The sequence below is a fragment of the Nycticebus coucang genome, chromosome 5 (assembly GCF_027406575.1).
Source record: "Nycticebus coucang isolate mNycCou1 chromosome 5, mNycCou1.pri, whole genome shotgun sequence".
NCBI lineage: Eukaryota > Metazoa > Chordata > Mammalia > Primates > Lorisidae > Nycticebus > Nycticebus coucang.
Window position 1 is genome coordinate 1,683,502 of NC_069784.1, and position 21,116 is coordinate 1,704,617.

General features: G+C 46.0%; 1 protein-coding gene and 1 non-coding gene across 4 annotated transcripts in view; one reads left to right on the plus strand and one right to left on the minus strand.

The window, feature by feature from the left end:
- PDE4B (phosphodiesterase 4B) overlaps window positions 1-7,420 on the plus strand; it is a 383,978-nt gene extending 376,558 nt beyond the window's left edge. For all 3 annotated transcript variants that reach the window (XM_053591241.1, XM_053591242.1, XM_053591243.1), the window contains 4 exons: window positions 1,222-1,376; window positions 1,475-1,597; window positions 2,305-2,487; window positions 5,167-7,420. In XM_053591241.1, coding sequence (XP_053447216.1) covers window positions 1,222-1,376; window positions 1,475-1,597; window positions 2,305-2,487; window positions 5,167-5,532 — 827 coding nt within the window. In that variant the 3' untranslated portion in view covers window positions 5,533-7,420. The remainder of the gene's footprint in view (window positions 1-1,221; window positions 1,377-1,474; window positions 1,598-2,304; window positions 2,488-5,166) is intronic.
- A 13,002-nt stretch (window positions 7,421-20,422) lies between these two features.
- LOC128586886 (U6 spliceosomal RNA) lies at window positions 20,423-20,529 on the minus strand. The gene has a single exon (XR_008380344.1). It is a non-coding gene; the product is annotated as a U6 spliceosomal RNA (small nuclear RNA).
- Window positions 20,530-21,116: the final 587 nt, after the last annotated feature.

Genomic DNA, 21,116 nt, shown 5'->3' on the forward strand with positions numbered 1-21,116 from the left:
TGCTCCCATTCCTCTCAAGCTTGTCCAGCCTCTCCTGGATTCTGTGTCTAATGTGGCAGAATAATATTTGAGCTGCAGAGAGTACTGGACAGGGTCAGAGGGGAGCCATAAAAAGTTCTCAAAGTTTGGAAAATAAAACATGTAAGGAAGAGTGGTAGATGGAACTATGCTATAAGGATGAGGAAACAAGGATGTCCTTGTTCTTATCATCAGAGCATCTGAGTGACTTGGGTTTGAGATCTACACTTCTTTTGGGTCCTGTGACAGGGACTTTCAGCCCTGCGTAGGCTCTGGCACAGATCATGGTGACCCACAACTATCCTTGTCTGCTGAGAAATAGCCACAGATGTGGGATCTGAGCATGAGAACCTCCAAACAGAAATGAGATTCCATAAAAGCATTGAATGGGTTTCGGAGCTTCAGAATGAAGTGCCATTAACAGTTTCACACCCTGTCTTGTAGCTGCAGTGGTCTGACGATGGGTGGGGACTGGCAGAGGGTGACCTCAGTGACCATCAGGGTGACCCAGCCATAGGATTCCAAGCTGTACTCAAAGCTTTAGCCAGAGAGGTCTGATGATGGGTGGGGACTGGCAGAGGGTGACCTCAGTGGCCATCAGGGTGACCCAGCCATAGGATTCCAAGCTGTACTCAAAGCTTTAGCCAGGCTCAAAATATCTGGGTTACGTACTAATGAAAACTCATTCATTCTCTCAGTTAATGCACTCCCTAAGTGCTAAAAATGCAAGTACATTGTTGCCTAAGAATATTGGTTACCCTGTTGTGGTCCTGCTGAGCATCCAGTGTTGATGGTTTTATAGAAATGAGACTTGAGCTCCTTGCTGTAAAAGAGTCCTTGTCCTCGTTCTTATCATCAGAGCATCTGAGTGACTTGGGTTTGAGATCTACACTTCTTTTTTTAAACCTCACTCTCTGTTGAAAGAACTTTGGTTATCTGAGGTCTATAGAAAGAGAAAGGGGATTTTAAACTGCAGTGAATTTTAATCAGAGAAAAAGCGTAAGCCTCAATATCTACTAGAAGTATTATTTTTCTTGGAAACTGACTACTTCTGTACGTGGGGGAAGACTTCTACGAAAAAGGTAACATGTAGGTGACAGTTCTTGAGATAATTTGTAGAGAACTAGATCTGATTTCACATGGAGATAAGCTAGGGTTTGAATCATCACCTTCATATTGTCATCATTTTGTCTTATTCATTAGATTCAGAGCTTGCTCTGATGTACAATGATGAATCTGTGTTGGAAAACCATCACCTTGCCGTGGGTTTCAAACTGCTGCAAGAGGAACATTGTGACATCTTTTCAAATCTCACCAAGAAGCAGCGTCAGACCCTCAGGAAGATGGTTATTGACATGGTAGGACGTCAGCCTCTCCACTCACCTCCTTGGTCACACGTCTGCTGTTCTCACCCTGGGTGGAATGCATTAAGAGTTTCCCTTTTCTTTTCCTCAAGGTGTTAGCGACCGATATGTCCAAACACATGAGCCTGTTGGCAGACCTGAAGACAATGGTAGAGACCAAGAAGGTCACAAGCTCAGGCGTCCTTCTCCTGGACAACTACACTGACCGCATTCAGGTATATGATGCCTTGGACTTAGCACAGAGCCAAGCCAAACAACAATTAGAAAAGGAAAAAAACACAAATTTGGTTAGTTACATACCCTAGGCTACTACTACAGCTTTAGGCTTATTGTAAGAATAAGCTAAAAAAAAAAAAAAAAAGACTTCTGAGTTTATCCTCTGATTTGTGAGGAAAAATATAAACCTATTTATTGAAGTGCTTAGTTCTAAAAATAAATCGCAAAATCTATTTGTAACAGGGCATTACATGACTTCTGGTCCCAAAAGCTTATGTTTGGATTTTGGGAAAAATCCCCTACCCAATGGGGTAGGTCTTGACTGAAATTGGGTAGATCTGTTTTAGATACACAAACTGCCATCAGCTGGCCTCTTCTTTCCGCAAGTGGAAAATACAAAGATGTCTACTTTGAGTGATTCTTTGCATTCTTTCCAAACTGAGGAAAGGAGACAATAGCAACATCTGACCTCGAAGGTCCCTTCCCGCTTTTAAAGTCCCTGTCGGTCTGAGAAGACACTCATTTTCCCCTTTGGGGCTGTCTCTGACATTACTGCTTTTTGGGGTGCATGCGTCAGGATGACAAGGCTCCTAAAACGTTCCCGGGCCTGGTACTGAGCATGCTGGGAGGAGAGGGCTGAGGTGTCAGAGGCTCTGGCAGTGTTCTCACGGGATTTCCCGGGCTTCCCACCACGTGGGGCCTCCAGGTTCTTCGCAACATGGTGCACTGTGCAGACCTGAGCAACCCCACCAAGGCCTTGGAGCTGTACCGGCAGTGGACGGACCGTATCATGGAGGAGTTCTTCCAGCAGGGCGACAAGGAGCGGGAACGTGGCATGGAGATCAGCCCGATGTGTGACAAGCACACAGCCTCTGTGGAGAAGTCTCAGGTACTCAACACGAAATTTGCCGAGATTCTGTAAGCTCCTACTATTGCAGGACGGGGGAGGGGCGTTCTGTCTCGTCCCTTCTTTTCACAGAATGTGTCATGAAATGACAAGGAGGCAGCCAGGCGTTCAGCTCTACGGCACACAGTTTCATGGGTGGTGACAGAGCACTCATCCCAAACCATCGAGTTTTGGAGTGTGTGTCCCCAGATTGTTCAGACGGTTGCCTAGGACCTTAGCCAGTCCACAGCTGCTGTCTCCCATCCCGTCCAGCTGCTCTCCTCCTCATCCTGTTCCCACCCCTGGCTCTGTTCTGTGGCCACAAACCCCCATTGTCTTCCCCCCAGAAGCCCCATGGTCAAGCCCAGTCTGGCCCCCTTCCAAGGTTGCCTCTAGGCCTTGGAGAAGCTGACACTGTCTGGCTGTATCATAGCTGCACACTCTCTGTGTGCTGAGGATGGGGGGCAGGAGGCCACACAGAAATGTACAGATGCCCGTAGCTACAGGATATCTGTGCTGGAAAATATCAGCGTCCCCGCAACGGCTTCAGGGCTCTTTGAAATGTCACTTCTTTCAGGAGAATGAGCTAATCCAGAGGCTATGAGTGAGGATAGTTCACAGGTTGTTCCAGGCCTTCATTTCAAAAGCATCCACAGTATTTTTGTTGTTGTTGTTGTTTGTTTGTTTGTTTTAGTGTCTACCCTCTTTCCCCCACTACCTGAAAATCTCAAATTTGCATACACTTGTGATATGAATGTACAGTTCCTATGCAGCTAGTATTTTGCTGCTTCTTAGAGAAACCCAATGACATGAAATTGAGACCAATGATGATGCTGAAGTTGAATGTGCTGTGGAAATGTCAGGTGCATTGAATGAGTCAGGGCCGACGCCAGGGCCTCAGAGCCTTACCTGGAACGAGAACAGCATCAACTGAGAGAAGTCGTGCCCTTTATTAACAGCAGCGATGCTCTCTGTGTGACGCTCTGTGTCGTTTTCCCACATGATCCCATCCGAACCCCTAAACAGCTTTGTGAGATGGGTAAGGCAGGCGTTTCCCTGGGACGTCTGGCGCAGAGCCCTCCTCTAGGCCCAGCTCAGCAGTTGCTTCCACCCAGAGCCCCTCACTCTGTCCCATGGACGAGTCTCCCTGCTGCTGTGACAGCACCATCCACCGGCGGGCCCCATGGGTGGGCTCTGTTGGACCTTCTCTCATTAGTCTGGCAGCAGAGCTCTTGGCTGGGTGCTCTGGATCACGGAGCTCTCTCCTCCCCTGACCTAGGAAGTCAGCGGCCAGCAGCTGCCTGTCAAAATGTCCTCAGCTTTTCTTAACAGACACAAATAAACGAGAGGAAATGACAGCATTGCCTCAAGCTCATTCACTTTTCTCTGTTGACTTGAGCTTGTTATTTTGGGTCCCTGGAAAATACCTTGAAAATTGTCTCTAAAATCCACAAAACACCCATAAGGAAGTAAAAGGGAGGCAGAAGAAGTGGGCGGGAGAGAAATATCTGAAGCGCACACGGTCCAGTTCTTGTAATCAGTGCAGATCAGAGGTGCCCAAGGTTGGTGTGAAATCTTGTTTGTTAAGGCCAGGAGAGCCCCAGAAAAAAGGATGCGTATGTACAGATATATGAATGAGAGTCACATACAGCCCAGCTTCTCATGTACAGCACAACTGGCGGGGTGCCAGCATGTTAACAAAGAAAAGTTCCCAGCAGCACGGAACATTGCCTGTGTAACGTCCCAGGGGCGCCCTGCCCACCTCCCCCCCCCAGCCTGCCCAGCACCCCTCCAGCCCCCCAGACCACGGCCGGGAATTCCATTCTCTCGTTCAGCTCCTGCCTAATCTCCTTCCCTACCTGCCCCCACCCCCGTGTTTCCTGTTTGTCCGACCATGTGGAGGTCAGCGTAAGGCCACTGGCTAGCTTATGCCGGATGCCCAGTCCCCGGCAACCCTAACAGAGCCATATAGCCTCACGCTGCTCACAGGGGCACCAGCGGCAGCGGCTGCTCCCTGGTCTTCTCCTTTCTTTCTCCTGCTGGAGAGGACACTTGCACTGTGGAGCCCAGACCTTGGCACACATGCCCACAGAGGGGATATGGTTTGTTCCAGGGCTTGATGTATTTTCCAGCCTTTTATCAAACCCCTCAGTGGGCAAAAAGCATCCCAGCAAACTTGAGAATCTCCAGAGTAGTCAGTGTCCCACCATTCTGAAGCAGAGGCAGGCACTAAAGTTATCAGAGAAAGAATATTGAGCCAGAGCGTGTTAGACCCAGGGTTTCCTTCTTCAGAGAATGACTCACAGAATCCAAGTAGCGTCAGAGTCATTCCTGGCCAGGATTGCAGCCAGACTTCTGATCTGGTGTACACAAAAGGAAAAGCGGTCTGTCACTGTGGGATGAACACAGCTCTGGAGTCACTTACCAGTGTGTGACATGTGACAAGATGGTCACTCTCAGTGAGCCTCCCTTTTCTCCTCTGTACATAGTGACAGTGTCATCACCTTGCCGGACTGTCCCAGTGTAGGGCCAACCCCACGGCGAGTGCTCAGATAATGGGGTCCACTCTTTCTGATCTCTCTGGGGTTGTGATTATTCCTTTGCGTGGAAATCAGGGCAGCATGTTGTTGGGTCCCCAAAGGCGCATCCCGGTTACAGACATCTGGCCTTTCCTTCCTCCAGGTCGGTTTCATCGACTACATCGTGCACCCGCTGTGGGAGACCTGGGCAGACCTCGTGCAGCCCGACGCTCAGGACATTCTGGACACGTTGGAAGATAACAGGAACTGGTACCAGAGCATGATACCCCAGAGCCCCTCCCCGCCACTGGACGAGCAGAGCAGGGACTGCCAGGGGCTCCTGGAGAAGTTCCAGTTTGAACTGACCCTAGAGGAGGAAGACCCGGAAGGGCCTGACAAGGAAGGAGAGGCCCACAGCTACTTCAGCAGCACTAAGACACTCTGTGTTATTGATCCAGAAGATGGAGATCCCCTGGAAGAGGCCGACATAGACGCCGCAACAGAAGACAAGTCCCCCGTCGACACCTAATCACCCCGTCCGTGTGGAGATGAACATTCCGCCCTTGAGGAGCATGCCAGCCGTGGCGGGGGCCAGCCCACCACAGGCCATGGCTTGCACAGGACAAGGTCACTTGGCCTTTCCAGTTACTTGAGTTTGGAGCCATGAGCTGAGCAGCAGCTCGGGACACCCTGCGGCTGGCCTGCCAGGTTGCCAGGGCAGTGGCGGGCTGAAGCTCAGGAGTTTCCAGAGGCTGGCTCTGAGCAGGACGAGACAGCACAGAGAGACCGTCCACGCTCGGTGTCGGGAGCCTGTCCCCCAAGCGACCAGACTGACAGCTTCTTGTATGAACCTGCTCACCTGTCCCTTGTCTGCCCACCTGTGTGCCTTTTTTGTAAAACATGTCCATGTCTTCAAAATGCTCGTTGAGTACCTAGAGTTTAGTGTATCAACTTCTACACGAGAAGCATTCAAAGTTGACATAACTTTTTTGACTCTTTCTGGAAGAAGAAAAAAAAAAGGAAAGAAAACCGTCTTCCTTCTTTCTTGGGCAATATTTTTCACTTGACTACAGTTACTTTGCAGACAGACAGGACACCCCTCTAACCACCTTCTCCTCCCCTCTGTCCACCCAGCTCCACAGCCTTGCAGCTCTCTCTGTGTGCCTGCTTCACACGGTATTTCTCCTCTGGAGCTTCACTCTTCGGCTGTGCACAGAATAAAGAATAAACTGGGGAGTAGGAAAGGGAAATTGTGTCATTCACCCTGAGAGTCTGTGTAGAAACCAGCTTAACGAGGCGCTGTGCCCTGCTGTGCCCCAACCCCGCTGCCCGGGGGCAGCCCTGTCCGCTCAGCCCTGTCCGCGCTCCCCGTCCGATTATGCGCTGTTTTCACCGTGATGCTGCCACCTCTCTCTCACACTGCCTCTGCGCTAACACCCCTATCCCAGTTTACAATCCTATATTTATTACTCCGTGTATATAATGTAATGTTTTGTAAGTTATTAATTTATATATCTAACATTGCCTGCCAATGGTGGTGTTAAATTTGTGTAGAAAACTCTGCCTAAGAGTTGCAACTTTTCCTTGTAACGTTTGTATTATGTAACCCTAACGTGGCTTACCAGAGACACGGCCCCTCCAGCAGTGAGGACCGCAGTGGGCTTGTTTGGAGATTCCGCAACTTCCCAGTCTGAGTTGCTAATACTGCACAACCCTTTATGAACCAGTTTTGGAACTAAGATTCTCACATTAGATACTAAATGGTTTATATGGAGCTTTTACTTTTGTATAGTTTGATAGGGGCAGGGGCAACGGGAAGTAGATTTTATCCACGTCCTATCCAAATCTGTGTACGTGTGAGCTGGGTTATAACTGGGTTCTCCATAATTGTGGCTTTGGCCCAAAAAGCAACACTGCATTTGCTCATAGAGGATTCTTCTGAGTGTTCCCAAACTACGGACTTTTTGAAGAGCTAGCCTCCCGCCTGCCCATGACCGGGAATGTCATGTTCTAATTGGTTACAAAAGAAAACTAAAAACAATGTGAATTTTTATAATAAAATGTGAACTGATGTAGTAAATTACATGAATGTGAAGCTTCTTCTGAGAACGCTTGTGAGGCCTCTTACTGGTGTCAGTTTCAATCTGTAAAAAGCGTTTCAGGCTTTGGGTTCAGCTTTGTGATGACAGTCACGAAAACAGCACCACCGCGTGTGGCCAGGGGTCTGCGTCTCCGTGTGTGGCCAGGGGTCTGTGTCTCCATGTGTAGCCAGGGGTCTGCGCACCTGTGAGCACTGCAATGTTTCAGGTGAACATTTTATCATTTCCAGAAGTTTCTCACCATGTATGTTATGGTATTATTATCATTATGTGTTGTGTTCAAACGCACTTTACACAGGTGAATAAACAACAGCATGATCAGATTAGACCGTAAGCCCCGTGATTTTGTGGTTCTGACGTATTAAAAGCAGATCTTTCTGTTCTGTCCAGCCATTCCCCACAAAGAAAACCAACCACTTTATCCGGTCAGCATCATAGCTGAAGTTTCAAAATCTGTGTCCAAAAAGTCCCCCAGCTTGGAACGTTTCACTTTTTTCTTAGCAGCTGTTCACCTGGCTCAGTGGTGCAGGAAGGGGGTTGGTAAAGGAAAACAAACAAAACCACTTTGTTTCATCTTTGACCATTTCCTTCTACCTCTTTAAGAATTTGAAGAGGCAGGTGGATCGCCTGAGCTCAGGAGTCCAAGACCAGCCTGAGCAAGAGTGAGACCTGGTCTCTAAAAATAGCTGAGCATTGTGGCAGGCGCCTGTAGTCCCAGCTACTTGGGAGGCTGAGGCAAGAGGATCGCTCAAGTCTAAGAGTTTGAGGTTGCTGGGAGCTGTAACGCCACAGTACTCTACCAAGGGCGTGAAAGTGAAACTCTGTCTCAAAAAAAAAAAGAGAGAATTTGGAGAATTTAATCTACTAGACAAATAAAAGGAATCCCCAACTCAACTGGGTCCTCCAGAAAAATGAATCATAGATCAGAGAACATCAGCATAATGTTTGCCAGGTCATCTCACTGATTTACCTGACACACAAAAAACCTGAGGCCCAAAGACTCGTCTTAAACTGCAGTCCACAGAGCATGGGCAGAAGAAGCTCACGCCCTTCTCAGGGATCCATGGAGTCTCCTGCTGATCATATGGTTATGATTTTATTTCTGGAAAGAACTATTTGAATATCATAAGAAAAATACTTAAATGCTTTGTTGAAATCCTAAAGTCAGCATTTAAAGGTATTTTATCTTGAGAGGTGTGTGTGGGGGGGAGGAGGCTGCAGACAGGGATCCTGATGGTCCACACAGCTCATCCACAGGACGCGGTCTGCCCTAAATGAGCTCCTTCAGCTGGCTGGAATCACCGCATTTCTCTATAAAGACTCGTGCAGAGCTCATGTTTCCAGCACTTTCCATACCTCTGATTTCTGAGGGCTCTCACTGTCTCTGAGTTTTGACAGACTGAGTGACAAAGTTGGTCACAATACCCACAGGTGTGACATCCAGGATGGCTTGAGCTATAAGTGATGCAGCCGTGTGCTCCGCAAAGACGTGGTCCTCGCTGCAAATGAGAATCGTGTCAGAGAGGAACACAGCAGGACCTCTATGGATGATACCAAGGGGCCGTGACAAACTGGTTGACACACAGAGGTGGCCACCATGAGTAACGAGGCCTCCTGTGCTGATGCGCACATGTGGTGCGTGTCCAGTCTATGAAAAGTAGGTCAGCGTAAGGAGGTGGTCAGTGTAGACAAGTAGTCAGCTATGGAGGTACCACTGGATTTTTAAAAAATGCTTATATTGGGGCCTCATCCTCCTCTGAGATTTCTGGTTGATCTGAGCATGGGAGCAACCCCTGGCATCAGATTTTAAAATTTTTCCCCCATAATTATGATGTGCAAATGGAGTAGAGAATCAGGCTCCAGACTGAGAACGCTGTAGTGGGGCACGCCTCCCACTGCCTTCAGTCGCCAGCCATGTGGAGAATACGGCTATTCTCCATGGCAATTTTTGTTGCATCCCGTAACTTCCAGGTAAGACAGGTCTGCATAGTTTCACAACTTTCCCACACGGAAATCTCCAGAAGAGCCAGGTGGGAAGTCAGGGGTTCAAGGCAACTGTAGCACGTGTGGGAGCGGGGACCATGCCTAGCCCTGTCCCCTGATTTACAAAGCCGGGGATCCCATAGGCACAGAGTTCACCTGTCCTCCTGACCACGCCTAGTCCTGTCCCCCACTTCACAAAGCCTGGCATCCCACAGGCACAGAGTTCACCTGTCTGCCTGACCACACCTAGCCCTGTCCCCCACTTCACAAAGCCTGGCATCCCACAGGCACAGAGTTCACCTCTCCTCCTGACCACACCTGGCCCTGTCCCCCGCTTCACAAAGCCTGGGATCCCACAGGCACAGAGTTCACCTGTCCACGTGACCACGCCTAGCCCTGTCCCCCGCTTCACAAAGCCTGGGGTCCCACAGGCACAGAGTTCACCTGTCCACCTAGAGCACAAGAGGTGATGGTCAAGCATTTGTTGACTAGATCTGGATGTTGATGACAATAAACATTCAGTTAACAGAAGGAGGAAAATGTACACTCTGGGTGAGTTAATGCTCAAGTTTCCCTCATTTGACTGCAGTGACCTTTCCTCAGATCTGTCTCCTCATCCAACCCTGACCCCCTCCATGATAGGACAATGGTTTTTATTGATCTCTTTTGAAGACTTCTGTAGCCTTTGCCACCAAGCACTATGCAGGTTTTAATGCCCAGTAATATTTGTTGAGCTGATGACACAAGAAACAGGGTTGAAATCCCTTTTTGTTGCAATTACTTGTTTAAAAAATCCATATGCTTGATCTTCTTGGGAAAGAGCAGAGGACACTGCAGGAAGCCTGATTTGAAAACCTCTCCATCCCTGGCCCTTTCCAGCACTGTTTTAGATATGGGAATTTGGGCAAATCACTTAAATTTTCTAACCCAAAACATATCTGATTGAAAGCATCTGGTGGCGGGAAACTCAGCAATATTCTTTCAAATAATTTAACTTACTAAGTTTCTGAGATGCAGTCAAATTTTACTCCTCTAGAGCCCCCTCTGATTTGTTGTTTCCATTTTATATGATTCCTTCTCTGGTCTCCCTTTCCAGTTGAAAATAGGAGCCAGACTTCCAGAGCGTTTTGACTACACGACCTTGGGGGAAAATATATGACCTTTCTTCACCTCCATTTCCTCATCTGTAAAATAGAGACAATAGCAACTGTACCTATGTCCCTAGTTCATTGTGAGGATTAAGTGCATTAAAGTTGTAAACTACAGTTTCTGGCCCGTGGTGTGCATTTGGCAGATTCTGAGTGTGAGTACCCAGAGGCAGCAAGCTTCCTACGTGTTGCTCCTGCAATCATTTTTCCTATGAACTTTGTTCACCAGTCTGGTTGAATTATTCTGGGCTTGTCTAAATAGACAGAGCTTCTCTTAGGATGAGTGTTCCAGAACCAAGCACCACGCTTCTGTCATGGGAGGGCTCCATGTGACTCTTGCCCTTCCTGGTTCTGAACTCAAAGCCACCATTGTGTTCAGGTGGGGCTGGCAGGTGCTTACGGGAAAACAAAACCCTTCACACCTCTCCCATGAACGTCTGCCAGAGCAAGCCTTCTCCATTTTGTACTCACATAATTAAGTTTTTGAACTTCAGTGTAGAATTTGTACTTTTATCTGAAAAACCAGTAGCATGTAGGAAAAAGAGTTTTCAACTTAAGCATCAGATTAATCTATTTGTAAAGCCCAGCTCCAGTGCCACTTTATGACCTTGGAGAAGACATTTTTTCTGTAAAATAGAGGAATGTTACTCATATCAAAAAATTGTTTGGGAAGAATAAATGAGCAGTGGGCACATTCCAGGGATAGAATAGATGAGTGTTATTAGCAATATTAACACCCTTCAGTGGCGAGTAAATGAGATAAAAGTTTCTCATTTATGGAAAAAGTTTCTCATAATATTTTCTCATAATATTTTTCCATATTATGAGTTTTAGTCTATTAACTTTGGCCTAAATACTCATTTTGAATTCCGATTCTCAGAGTCTATTAACTATGCCTCCACCAATATCTGTGCTTTACATCTTTGATAATTAGGTATTTTAAACTCTTGTTTACACTTTAGTAAAAGTGTTAAGCAATGTAGGACGAGGAATGCATGTGAGCTAGGCTGCCAGCTGCCCTCCAGATCAGCGCTGATCTATTAGTCAAGGTTCCAGGGATATGGTCCTGAGTCGATTATAAATTCCCCATCACATCATCATGTAGGCCAATCTGGCCAAAACCGTATCAGGAAGAATGAGATCAAAGTCTCTTCTGACACTCAGGCACCACCCCAAAGCCTCGCCCTCCTTGGCACTCTGCTGACCCTCACTCACAGAAGTGTCCCTGACCACATGGCTTGTCCTCAGGAACTAATGATGGTTACTTCCTGTTCAAGTAGCCTGAAAACTATCCAATAACAATCCCTTCTGGAATTTTTCATACATCAATTTCATGCTTTCTTTATGAAAAAGGAAATGGTATTTGCCTACTATGCACCTGCAGATTTATGGTCCATTTTGTTCTCTCTGATTTCTCAACGATCACCAATTCTGCACCACAAACATGCTGTCAAGTCCTGGTAACAGTCTGGGAAATCATGTGTCTGGAAACACAGAACTACTTCAAGAGCAGAGAGGTTCTTTTAACCCCTCCTTGCTGTGCTCAGTGTATCTACCAGGAGAGCATGGCGCTCGCACACTCTTAGTTAAGGGCTTATGTCCTTCTAAGTGAGGACAACTGTCTCCTCCCCCCAAACCCACAGTCTCAGAAGGATGACCACAGAAGACGGAAGACAACAAGCATGTCTGTGCTCCAGGTCAGAGGGATTCTCCAGCATCACTACTGACTCATCCGGTGAGCCTGTGTTGAGTCCTGACACTTTTCAGGCACTATTCTGAGACTTTGTCCCTGTCCTTGTGTGTCCAAGTACACAGGAAAGTGGATGTGTGTTATAAAACGCGCTGGAGTGCAGGGTCACAGAAAACACAAGTGTGGGAGCACTAAACTCCTACAGGGATAAGCCAGGAGCACTCCTGATGGGAGGACAAGGTCAAGTCTTCAAGGACGAGGGGGAGCTGTTACTAGACCTAATGGAGCCGGAGAGGGCGGGCAGGAGGCCCACCGTCCAGAAGAAAGGGGGAACATGAAGAGCAGAGGACGGGAGCGTATCTTTGAGGCCAGGATGTTCACAGTTCACTTATTCAAAAATATTTGCTGCTCTCCCAGACAGTGGGGACACAGCAACACACAGGAGAAAAGCCCTGCTTGTGAAAACTGCAATCGGTGAAACAGCAACAATGGTTTCAGTGAATGTATTATCAGTAATTGTGCAGGAGTATCTTAGTAAAAGATTCTAGGGGTTTTCTAGCTAGAAGATCACACTATTGGCAAAACGGGATAATTTGGCCTCTGCTTTCCTGAGTGGGATGCCCTTGGTTTCCTTCCCTTATCTGACTGGTGTCGCTAAGACTTCCAGTGCTGTGTGCAAGTGCAGTGGTGACAAAGATGTGTGATCAACACAAGGGTCCCCCAGCTGATGAGCTAATTAACAAAATGTGATGGATATGACCGTTGAGTACTACTTGCAGTGCAAAGAAGTGAATTCATGTCTTTTGTACCAATTTGGATAGAACTTGAGACAATTATCCTAAGTGAAGTATCTCAAGAATGGAAAAGTAAACACCACGTGTTCACTTTCTAATAATTTGGAGCTACTTGGTGGGCTTGCATGGGTACAGAAAGAAGTAAAGTTTGCTGTAAATCCTGAAGTGGGGTGGAGGGAGAGAGGAGGGGCCAAACCCTACCTGACGGGCACCATGTCACCATTTGGGTGATGCGCACACCAAAGCCCCTGACTTTAACAAATGTCCTACAAGTATCCATGTAACAAAAACATTTGTGTGCTCTTAGCATTTTGAAATATAAACACATAAATTAATAAAATGCAGACAAGCAGTGGGATTGTTGACAACATTTTCCTGGGAAGCACAAGTGGTGTGACCCAAAGTGCTGATAGAGGAATTAGTCTTAGAAGAAAGGTCATTTTTTCCAATAAAACATAAAAGGAAGGGCACAGATATAAGTGGACTTGTGTGTTCACTGGGGCCACACTTGAAGGGGCTCCTTTCTTCTGACGTCTGACAGATTCTCTTTTAAAGAAAGAGCATTGGACTTTTCTCATGCGCCACTTCTTCTAACCAAGAGGAACATTTAGTTGAAATCAAAACACTATCAGAGGATGCTGGATGGACTCAACCACCTAATCGTTGGAGGAAAATGGGAGTGCTGAGCCTGAGGAAGTGATTATTCTAATTGGAGAAGAGAAATAGTAGCAACCTTCAAAGACACAAAGAATTTTTATATGAAAAGAAAATTAGTTCTTGAGTCTACTGCAGATGGGATATAGGCTAATGAAAGCAAAGGGAAGGTGTGTTTGAACTCATAAGCAAGACAAACAGAATTTTCTGACTATTCTTGACCAAAAAAGGAATTATATGACTTTAGATGTGGTGAAACCTCAGATCTTAAATGTGGTTGTTCAGAGAGATGTTTACTTCTTGGAACAGATGTAGAGGGACAAACTCCAGCGTGAGGGGGAGACTGAATGTTGAGAGTTACCACTTCCCTGTCTTTCTGCCCTTTACAGCCCAAAGACCATTTGTCTCCTCTTCAACATGAAATTCATTCTTTTGGCAAAAAAAAAAGAAAGATAGGAAGTAAGAATTGTCAGGCTGGAGTTCTCCTGTGAATCGCATTATCTCTACGAGTCAGCAGGAGCTGTGAGGCTCCCCGTCCCTGGTGGCTGTCTGCATGCGTGTGTCTGTGGGTGTCCCTGGTGGCTGTCTGCATGCGTGTGTCTGTGGGTGTCCCTGGTGGCTGTCTGCATGCGTGTGTCTGTGGGTGTCCCTGGTGGCTGTCTGCATGCGTGTGTCTGTGGGTGTCCCTGGTGGCTGTCTGCATGCGTGTGTCTGTGGGTGTCCCTGGTGGCTGTCTGCATGTGTGTGTCTGTGGGTGTCCCTGGTGGCTGTCTGCATGTGTGTGTCTGGGGTGTGCATTTTCTCTGGCTTGTTTTTCCCTGGAGCTTATGGAGTTCGTCAAATGAACTTCCTGCGTCTTCTCTTGTGGCCCCCCTCTCTTGTTTTTATTCTGGGAAAATGGTCTTCCTCCTATCATTTTGATACCTATTACTTTACAACCTGAGCTCTTCAGAGAGCCTTCTTGTGCAGTCACGTGAGTTTTTTTCCCTTTCTTCCAAAAATCCAGGAATATCGGTCCTTTGTAAGGCACCTTGTAACTTGACAGTGTCAATTCACAGGGATCCCTGCAGTGATCATCACTCAGGCCTCCCCAGGTGTGCCTCCCCTGCCAACATCACCACCACTGTCGTCATCACCTCCATCAGGTGCTCCACTAGAGAGCTGAGAAGTGGACGTGTGCGTGGCCTGACATCTAGACTCTGTCCACGCAGAGCCGCCGCCTGGCTGTCAGGTAATGGTGAAATCCGAGTCAGTCGGCACTCTCACTCTCTCCAGGGCCGCCGGCGTTTCCTCCTCAGCAATGAGCTCTTCCCCTTTGGTTGTGATTACATGGAATTGCTGTTCCCCTCGTTACTTCCTCAACTGTAAAACATAATCATTGAGTTATTGAATGAACTTTCTGAGACCTCCTTTTATCAAGCTCTCTTCAATGTTGTATTTTAGGTAGTCTCGGCCAGCTCTGAGTCAAATTACTCTGGCCTCTTTTTAGCTCTCTGTGTGTAAATTTTTCCTCTTCAACGCACATCAGTGCCAACTTTGACAGCACACCCAATTGATCCATCTGCGGGTCAGTCAGTTAATCAAAAATGATTTAGTAAGTACCTGAGACCTACCAAGCCCTGTCTAGACTCTTAGGATAAAATTATGAAAAACAAGCTCACTGCATAGACCGCCTAGAGCAGTGGTTCTCCACCTGTGGGTCGCAACCCCTTTTAACAATGAAAATACAGTGCAGCATCAGGAAGGTTGAGAACCACTGATCTAGAGGGACATTAATCAAATGATTGAGAAATGAACACAAGTGTGCTCAGAAGTCAATATTTTTGCTATTTTAGTTTTCCTTTAGTTAGGTCTTTTGCGGTTAATATGACAAACCTACCCTAGAAACTTACATCTTTAACATACTACAACTTTTCTGCAAAATACCTCACTCACTCAGAAAACGACCTTACACCTCACTCACTCAGAAAACGACCTTACACCTTGCACAGCCGCACAGAACAGGAAGGCACCAAGCAAGGCGGTGGACACGTGTCCCCTCAGCTCCTCGGGGGCTGAGGGAGGAGGACTGCTTGAGCTCAGGACTTCAAGTCTAACTGGGCAGCACAGTGAGACTCCATCTCCAAAAAGAAAAAAAGACCATCTTCATAAGAATAAGTTCAAAACCAGTGACATCATTTTTATCAGGAAACAGTTAACAATTATTCAACTTAAAGCTAATAACTTTTTATATCATTCACTCCTTCATTTTTCTAGAATTATGTTTTGCTGTCAATCTATTTTGGGGACACATAAGAATATTATACTCTTCAAAGTTATTTGTTCAACAATAGTAGTAATAGTATTACTAATAGTAATAATAGTAGTTAAAAATTATTACATCCAGTTCCCACCACAGATGTATAAGGCAGGGACTCCTGGGAGCCTAGTTTTCAGTATGTGAGAACTTTGGGACAGGCTGCAGGAATAAACAGTAGAGCCAGGACACCGGACTTGAAGCTTAGCCTGGGGCCTGCAGGTCTGGCCACTGCACACGCTGCCTTCCCTGCCTGGTGGCTTTCTAAGACTTCTGCTAAAACATTCCAGGTTACAGTAACTGTGGCCTTGTTTATCATGTCTGATAGCTTTTCTCAAAATGTTATTTGGGTTCTATTCTAAAAAAGTGGATGAGTTTATATTTTCAACATCTGTAGTTTTTACGAGAGTAGTAGACATTTTACAAGGCACTTTCTGAGTCTGCTTGGCTTTGAGGAGTTTACCTTGTTGGGGAAATGGGAAGATGAGGGAATCTTTTATTATAATTGCAGCGGGGAAATTACCAGCTAGCAGTGAACCCAGGGCATAAGAAGTAACAGAGAAATGGCTTCACTAGCTCTCCTAAGGAGACAGAAGGGATGTGGAAAGTAGTCTTGGAAAAGCTGAATAGAATCTAACAGATGCTTCATAATTTAGCTCCATCTCTTAAGATTTGATTTAAATCATGCATCTATGCTTGGACAGCCATGCAAGGGTGTGTTCAGGCCACACACTGCCCGGCACAGGGGCAGGCAAAAAGAAAGGACTCAATAAATATGTGATAAGTCAACAAAAATTCTCACACACTCTCTCTCTCTTTCTCAACTTACCAGAAGCTGTCTTTAACTTTTAATTTTGTGCTTGTTTGTCTTTATACGCACTTTAGGACACGTGCAACTGGTTTGCACCAGAGCATGAAAGTTTCTACCCAGTCCAACTTACAGAATTCTTATCCACACACCCACCTTGCAAACTGCATTAACTGATCAAAATGCCTTAGCAAAGACCCCCAAACTTGGTGGTGGCTTACAACAACAGAAACGTATTGTCTCGGTCCAAAATCATGCAGGCAAAGCCACGCCACCTCTAAGGGTCATCCTCCCTGAACTCTCCCACTTCCCTCCGTTCTAGGCACTCCTGGGCTCTGCCAGTTTACAAACTCTGGGTCTGTATCGTGCAACCCTCTCTTCTGCGAGCCTCCTTCCTTCCCTCTTCTGTCTCTTATAAGGATACTTGTTACAGAATTTAGGGCCCATTAAATTATCCAGGATGACTGCGTCTTGAGATCCCTAATTTCATCTGCAAAGACTCTTCCTTTAAACAAGGCCATATTCACAGATTCTAGGGCTAGGATGTGGGCATAGCTTTGGAGGAGCCACAGTTCAGCCCAATACAGGCCCATTTCCAGCTGGGTCAGGACTGTGGGGAGAAGAGTGAGGTGCTCAGGTCAGATGCAGAATTCAGGGGGATTTCATCCTCAGTGATGAGGAAGAATACTTTCATGCAATCTATCTTTGCAAAACTAATGTAAAAAGTCAATGTTGGACCAAATATAAAATTCGAAAATAAAGATAAAGTCAATAATAGTTGACTATTTTTCCCTACATGGCCTCTGTCCAGGACCCTGGCCATTGCCTGGGTCTCCAGCAGCAGCTCAGGCTTCCGACTCGCCGTGAGGATGAGCTCGGCCAGCCCCAGGATTCCCTTCCTCACAATTTAGATCACCCTTCTCAGAAACAGCGCTCCAGGAAGCTTTCCTGGGAGACCAGGCTGCTATTCACTGCGCTGCTCGCTCCACTGCGCTTTTGTTTATCTTATGAATTGTGAAACACCCCCAGAGAAACTAATTAAAATGGAAGTCAGCGCTGCCAAATCCAGGAAGCCTCCAGATGAGCACTGAGGCTGCCAGTGAGTGTGATGAACACTTACCCAGCTCCTCACCATGGCTGTGGGCTCGGGCAGAGGAGAATGAAGGACAAGGGGGCACAAGTGAGCTCAGATGGTGACCGTCGGGTGAGGCTGCCGACCCCCACTGCCAAGAGCAGCAGGGGAAAGGCACCTACTATCCATGTGATTAAAAACCTACGTGGTTGGATGGAGGATAAGAACTGGAATCAACAAAATTCCCTGCTTCTTAGCACTACTGAGAAATAAGAAATGCTGCCTACATTTGATTCACATGCAATTCCTTGAAGCTAAATTAATGGGACAGATTAGTAAGTTGGGCCCGGTAGTAAAATAAAAATATAAAATCTCATATGAAAGAATAACCATAGAAAAAGTGTAATAAAGAAATAAAATCTTGGCCAGGTACAGTGATATATACCAGCAGTCCCAGCTACTCGGGGGGCTGAGGCAGGAGGATCACTTGAGCCCAAGAGTTTGAGGTTGCTGTGAGCTGTGACGTCACAACACTCTACAAGGGCAACAAAGTGAGACTCTGTCTCAAAAAATAAAAAGAAAAGAAAATACAATCACATTTCCAATGGTGCAGCAAAAATATCTTAAAATACCTAGGAAGAAACAAGAAGAAATAGGTAGGACCTGTAAGAAAAAACCTCAAAGACATGGCTTATTAAGTGTATAAGGAAAGGCTTTACCAAGTTTAAAATGCATTACACTCTGGGGTGAAAAGACTCCATATCATAATATAAATCCATCTCAAGTTCACATATAAACTTAGTATAATTCCAAGAAAATTATCAGTGCCAGTTTTGGAGGGGATTTAAAAACCTAATTTTAAAATTCATCTGAAAAATCAAAGCAAGAGAGTAGTTGAAGAAATTTCAAAGGAAAAAAAGGATAACACGAACTTCCAAGTAACTAAAATTATTGTAGAATTATAATAATCAAGACAAGGGACCATGTTATAGACCAAGGAAAGGGGCCCACAGAACAGAGCACAGCAGAAGCCCACTGAGCTCTGGTTTGCAAGACTGTGATGCGTGACAGAGGATGTGCACTAAATCATTTCTGAAAAGAAGGCTTAATCAATATTGTCCAAACCTGGAGCTATTCATTAGTTATTACAGAGAAATCGTTTCCCCTTCGCTTAAGCTTAAATCGATTAAAGAGTTAAAGATAGAAGTGAATTATAAGAAATTACCTGAGACAGTCATATCTCAAGGAAGAGAGAGATTTTCCAAGCACGAAAACAGAAAACAAACTAAAAAGTAAAACATTAATCAACTTTTTTCTATAACATTTAAAATCTTTAGGTCAAACCTCACTATGTGCAAAATTAAAAGAAATAATAAGTATTAAAAAACGTCATGTATATGAAACATAAATGTGTATTGGCCTTGTGTGACAGGCATCTCAAAAATCAATAAGGTTTGGTTTCCATTCTCAAAATTAATAAGAACAAAGAAAAGAGAAGCATTGCTCTCAAAAACTGGATGAAGATAGTGAACAGAAGAAACATTTAAGAAGAAATCTGAGTGGCTAATTGTGTGTGAAAAATACTAACCTTGTAAGTAGCAAAAGAAATGCAAATTAAAATAACCAGAGGATATTCTTTCTCAACTTTACAAAACTATTTTTAAAAAATCAAACCCAGTGGCCAGGTTCCGACACAACTCAACCCTCTAAATGTCACTCTGTCTGTCAATCTGTCACTCTCTTGAAGTGTTTTTGCTACTATATGTCAGAAGCCTAAAAAATCTTCCTAGTCTTTACCTATTTTTCAGTAGAACTGACTAAGGGAATGATTTGTGCATAAACATATGTTCATATATATTAATTATAATATTTTTATAGTAGCAAAAACCTTAAAATAGTCTCAATATTTAATAACATGAAAATAATTACACAATGAAACCCTATCATGCCATTAAAATAATATTTTTGAATACTATTTAATTATATATCTTAATGCTATATTTAGTTTCAAATTTGTTAAAAAGCTGTATAATAAAGATATATTTGTACACCTGAGTGTACAAATACGTACTATAGGAAAAAAGAATAATTAACCCAGATACGAAATTCCCTTTTTCTCAGGGTTAAGGTTTTGGCTGGCTTTTTAAAAATACTTTTCTATGTTATGGTGTCCAGATTTCCTACATTTAGAGAGCATTATTTTATAATCAGAAAAAAAGGAATAAAAATATTTTTAGAAGGCTTGATAATCACAGGAAAGAGCATTAGCAAAAACATGCCCCAACTCCCACACTTTTCCCATCTACTCGATGATGGTCAAAGGCAGTCACGGCCTCTGAGAGCCCTGACCGATCTCACAGCTCTTGAAGGGACAGGTGTAGCCCCCAGTGCTCCTGGAGACAGGGAAGCCCAGGGCCACTTTTCCAGCTCATCTCATGCTCTGGCCATACCTGCTGAAACCTTAAGACCAGAAAGTGGAGGACGTGACCAGGCCTGCACCTGCTTCCCAGGAGACCAACCCTCACCTGGGACCCTGAGCAGGTTCTGGGCTCCTCTGCCCAGAATGCAGAAGGCTTCATCCTGACAGGTGAAGTGGCTGGGGGCTCAGTCAGTTCTGCCCCCATCACCTCCAAACACACCAGGGCTCTCTAGCCCTTCCCTCCTCACACTCAGGTCTCCTTTGCCCAAAAGCAGGTGTCAGTGGTGGTAGCAGGTGGTCGGGGAGAGTGGTGGGGGTCATTCTAGGGAGTCATTCCATAATGTTAATGACAGAGTTGTGCCAGGTAGTGGCCTTGACCTTGAAGGACTTGGAGGAGTATGCCCTGAAGAGAGCAGAAATGGATGGTATTTTTTTTTTTTTTTTTGGTATTGGATTTAAAATATGGAACGCTTCACGAATTTGCGTGTCATCCTTGCACAGGGGCCATGCTAATCTTCTCTGTATCATTCCAATTTTAGTATACGTGCTGCTGAAGCGAGCACAGAAATGGATGGGTTTTTAAGCAAAAGGACCTGTGTGTGTGAGGGCCCGAAGCTGACGGTGTATGGGAAGTTCAGTAGCACAGTGTGGGGGCAAGAAGAGAACACAGCGCACAGCTGGAGTGTGAGCACCACTGAGGACCACGCAAAAGCAGGCCATGACAGTGGGGAGCAGAGGTGGACAGTGAGGAGAGGGATGGGCAGTGGGGAGCAGGGTGTGCAGTGGGGAGTGGGGGAGGGCAGTGGGGAGCAGAGTGGGCAGTGGAAGGTGGGCAGTGGGGAGCAGGGCGGGCAGTGGAGGAAGGGCAGTGGGGTGCAGAGTGGGCAGTGGAAGGTGGGCAGTGGGGAGCGGGGCGGGCAGTGGAGGGAGGGCAGTGGAGGGAAGGCAGTGGGGAGCGGGGCGGGCAGTGGGGATTAAAGGTGGGCAGTGGGGAACAGGGGTGGGCAGTGGGGAGCAGGGCAGGCAGCAGGGTGCAGGCCCCTGGCAGAGGAAGAGCTGTCAACAGCTGAGAAGGGCCAATCTGTCCCAGCATCGAACTGGGAAATGTGTCCCTGGGGAGGCCACAGCCAGATTCACCAAATGCCCAAGC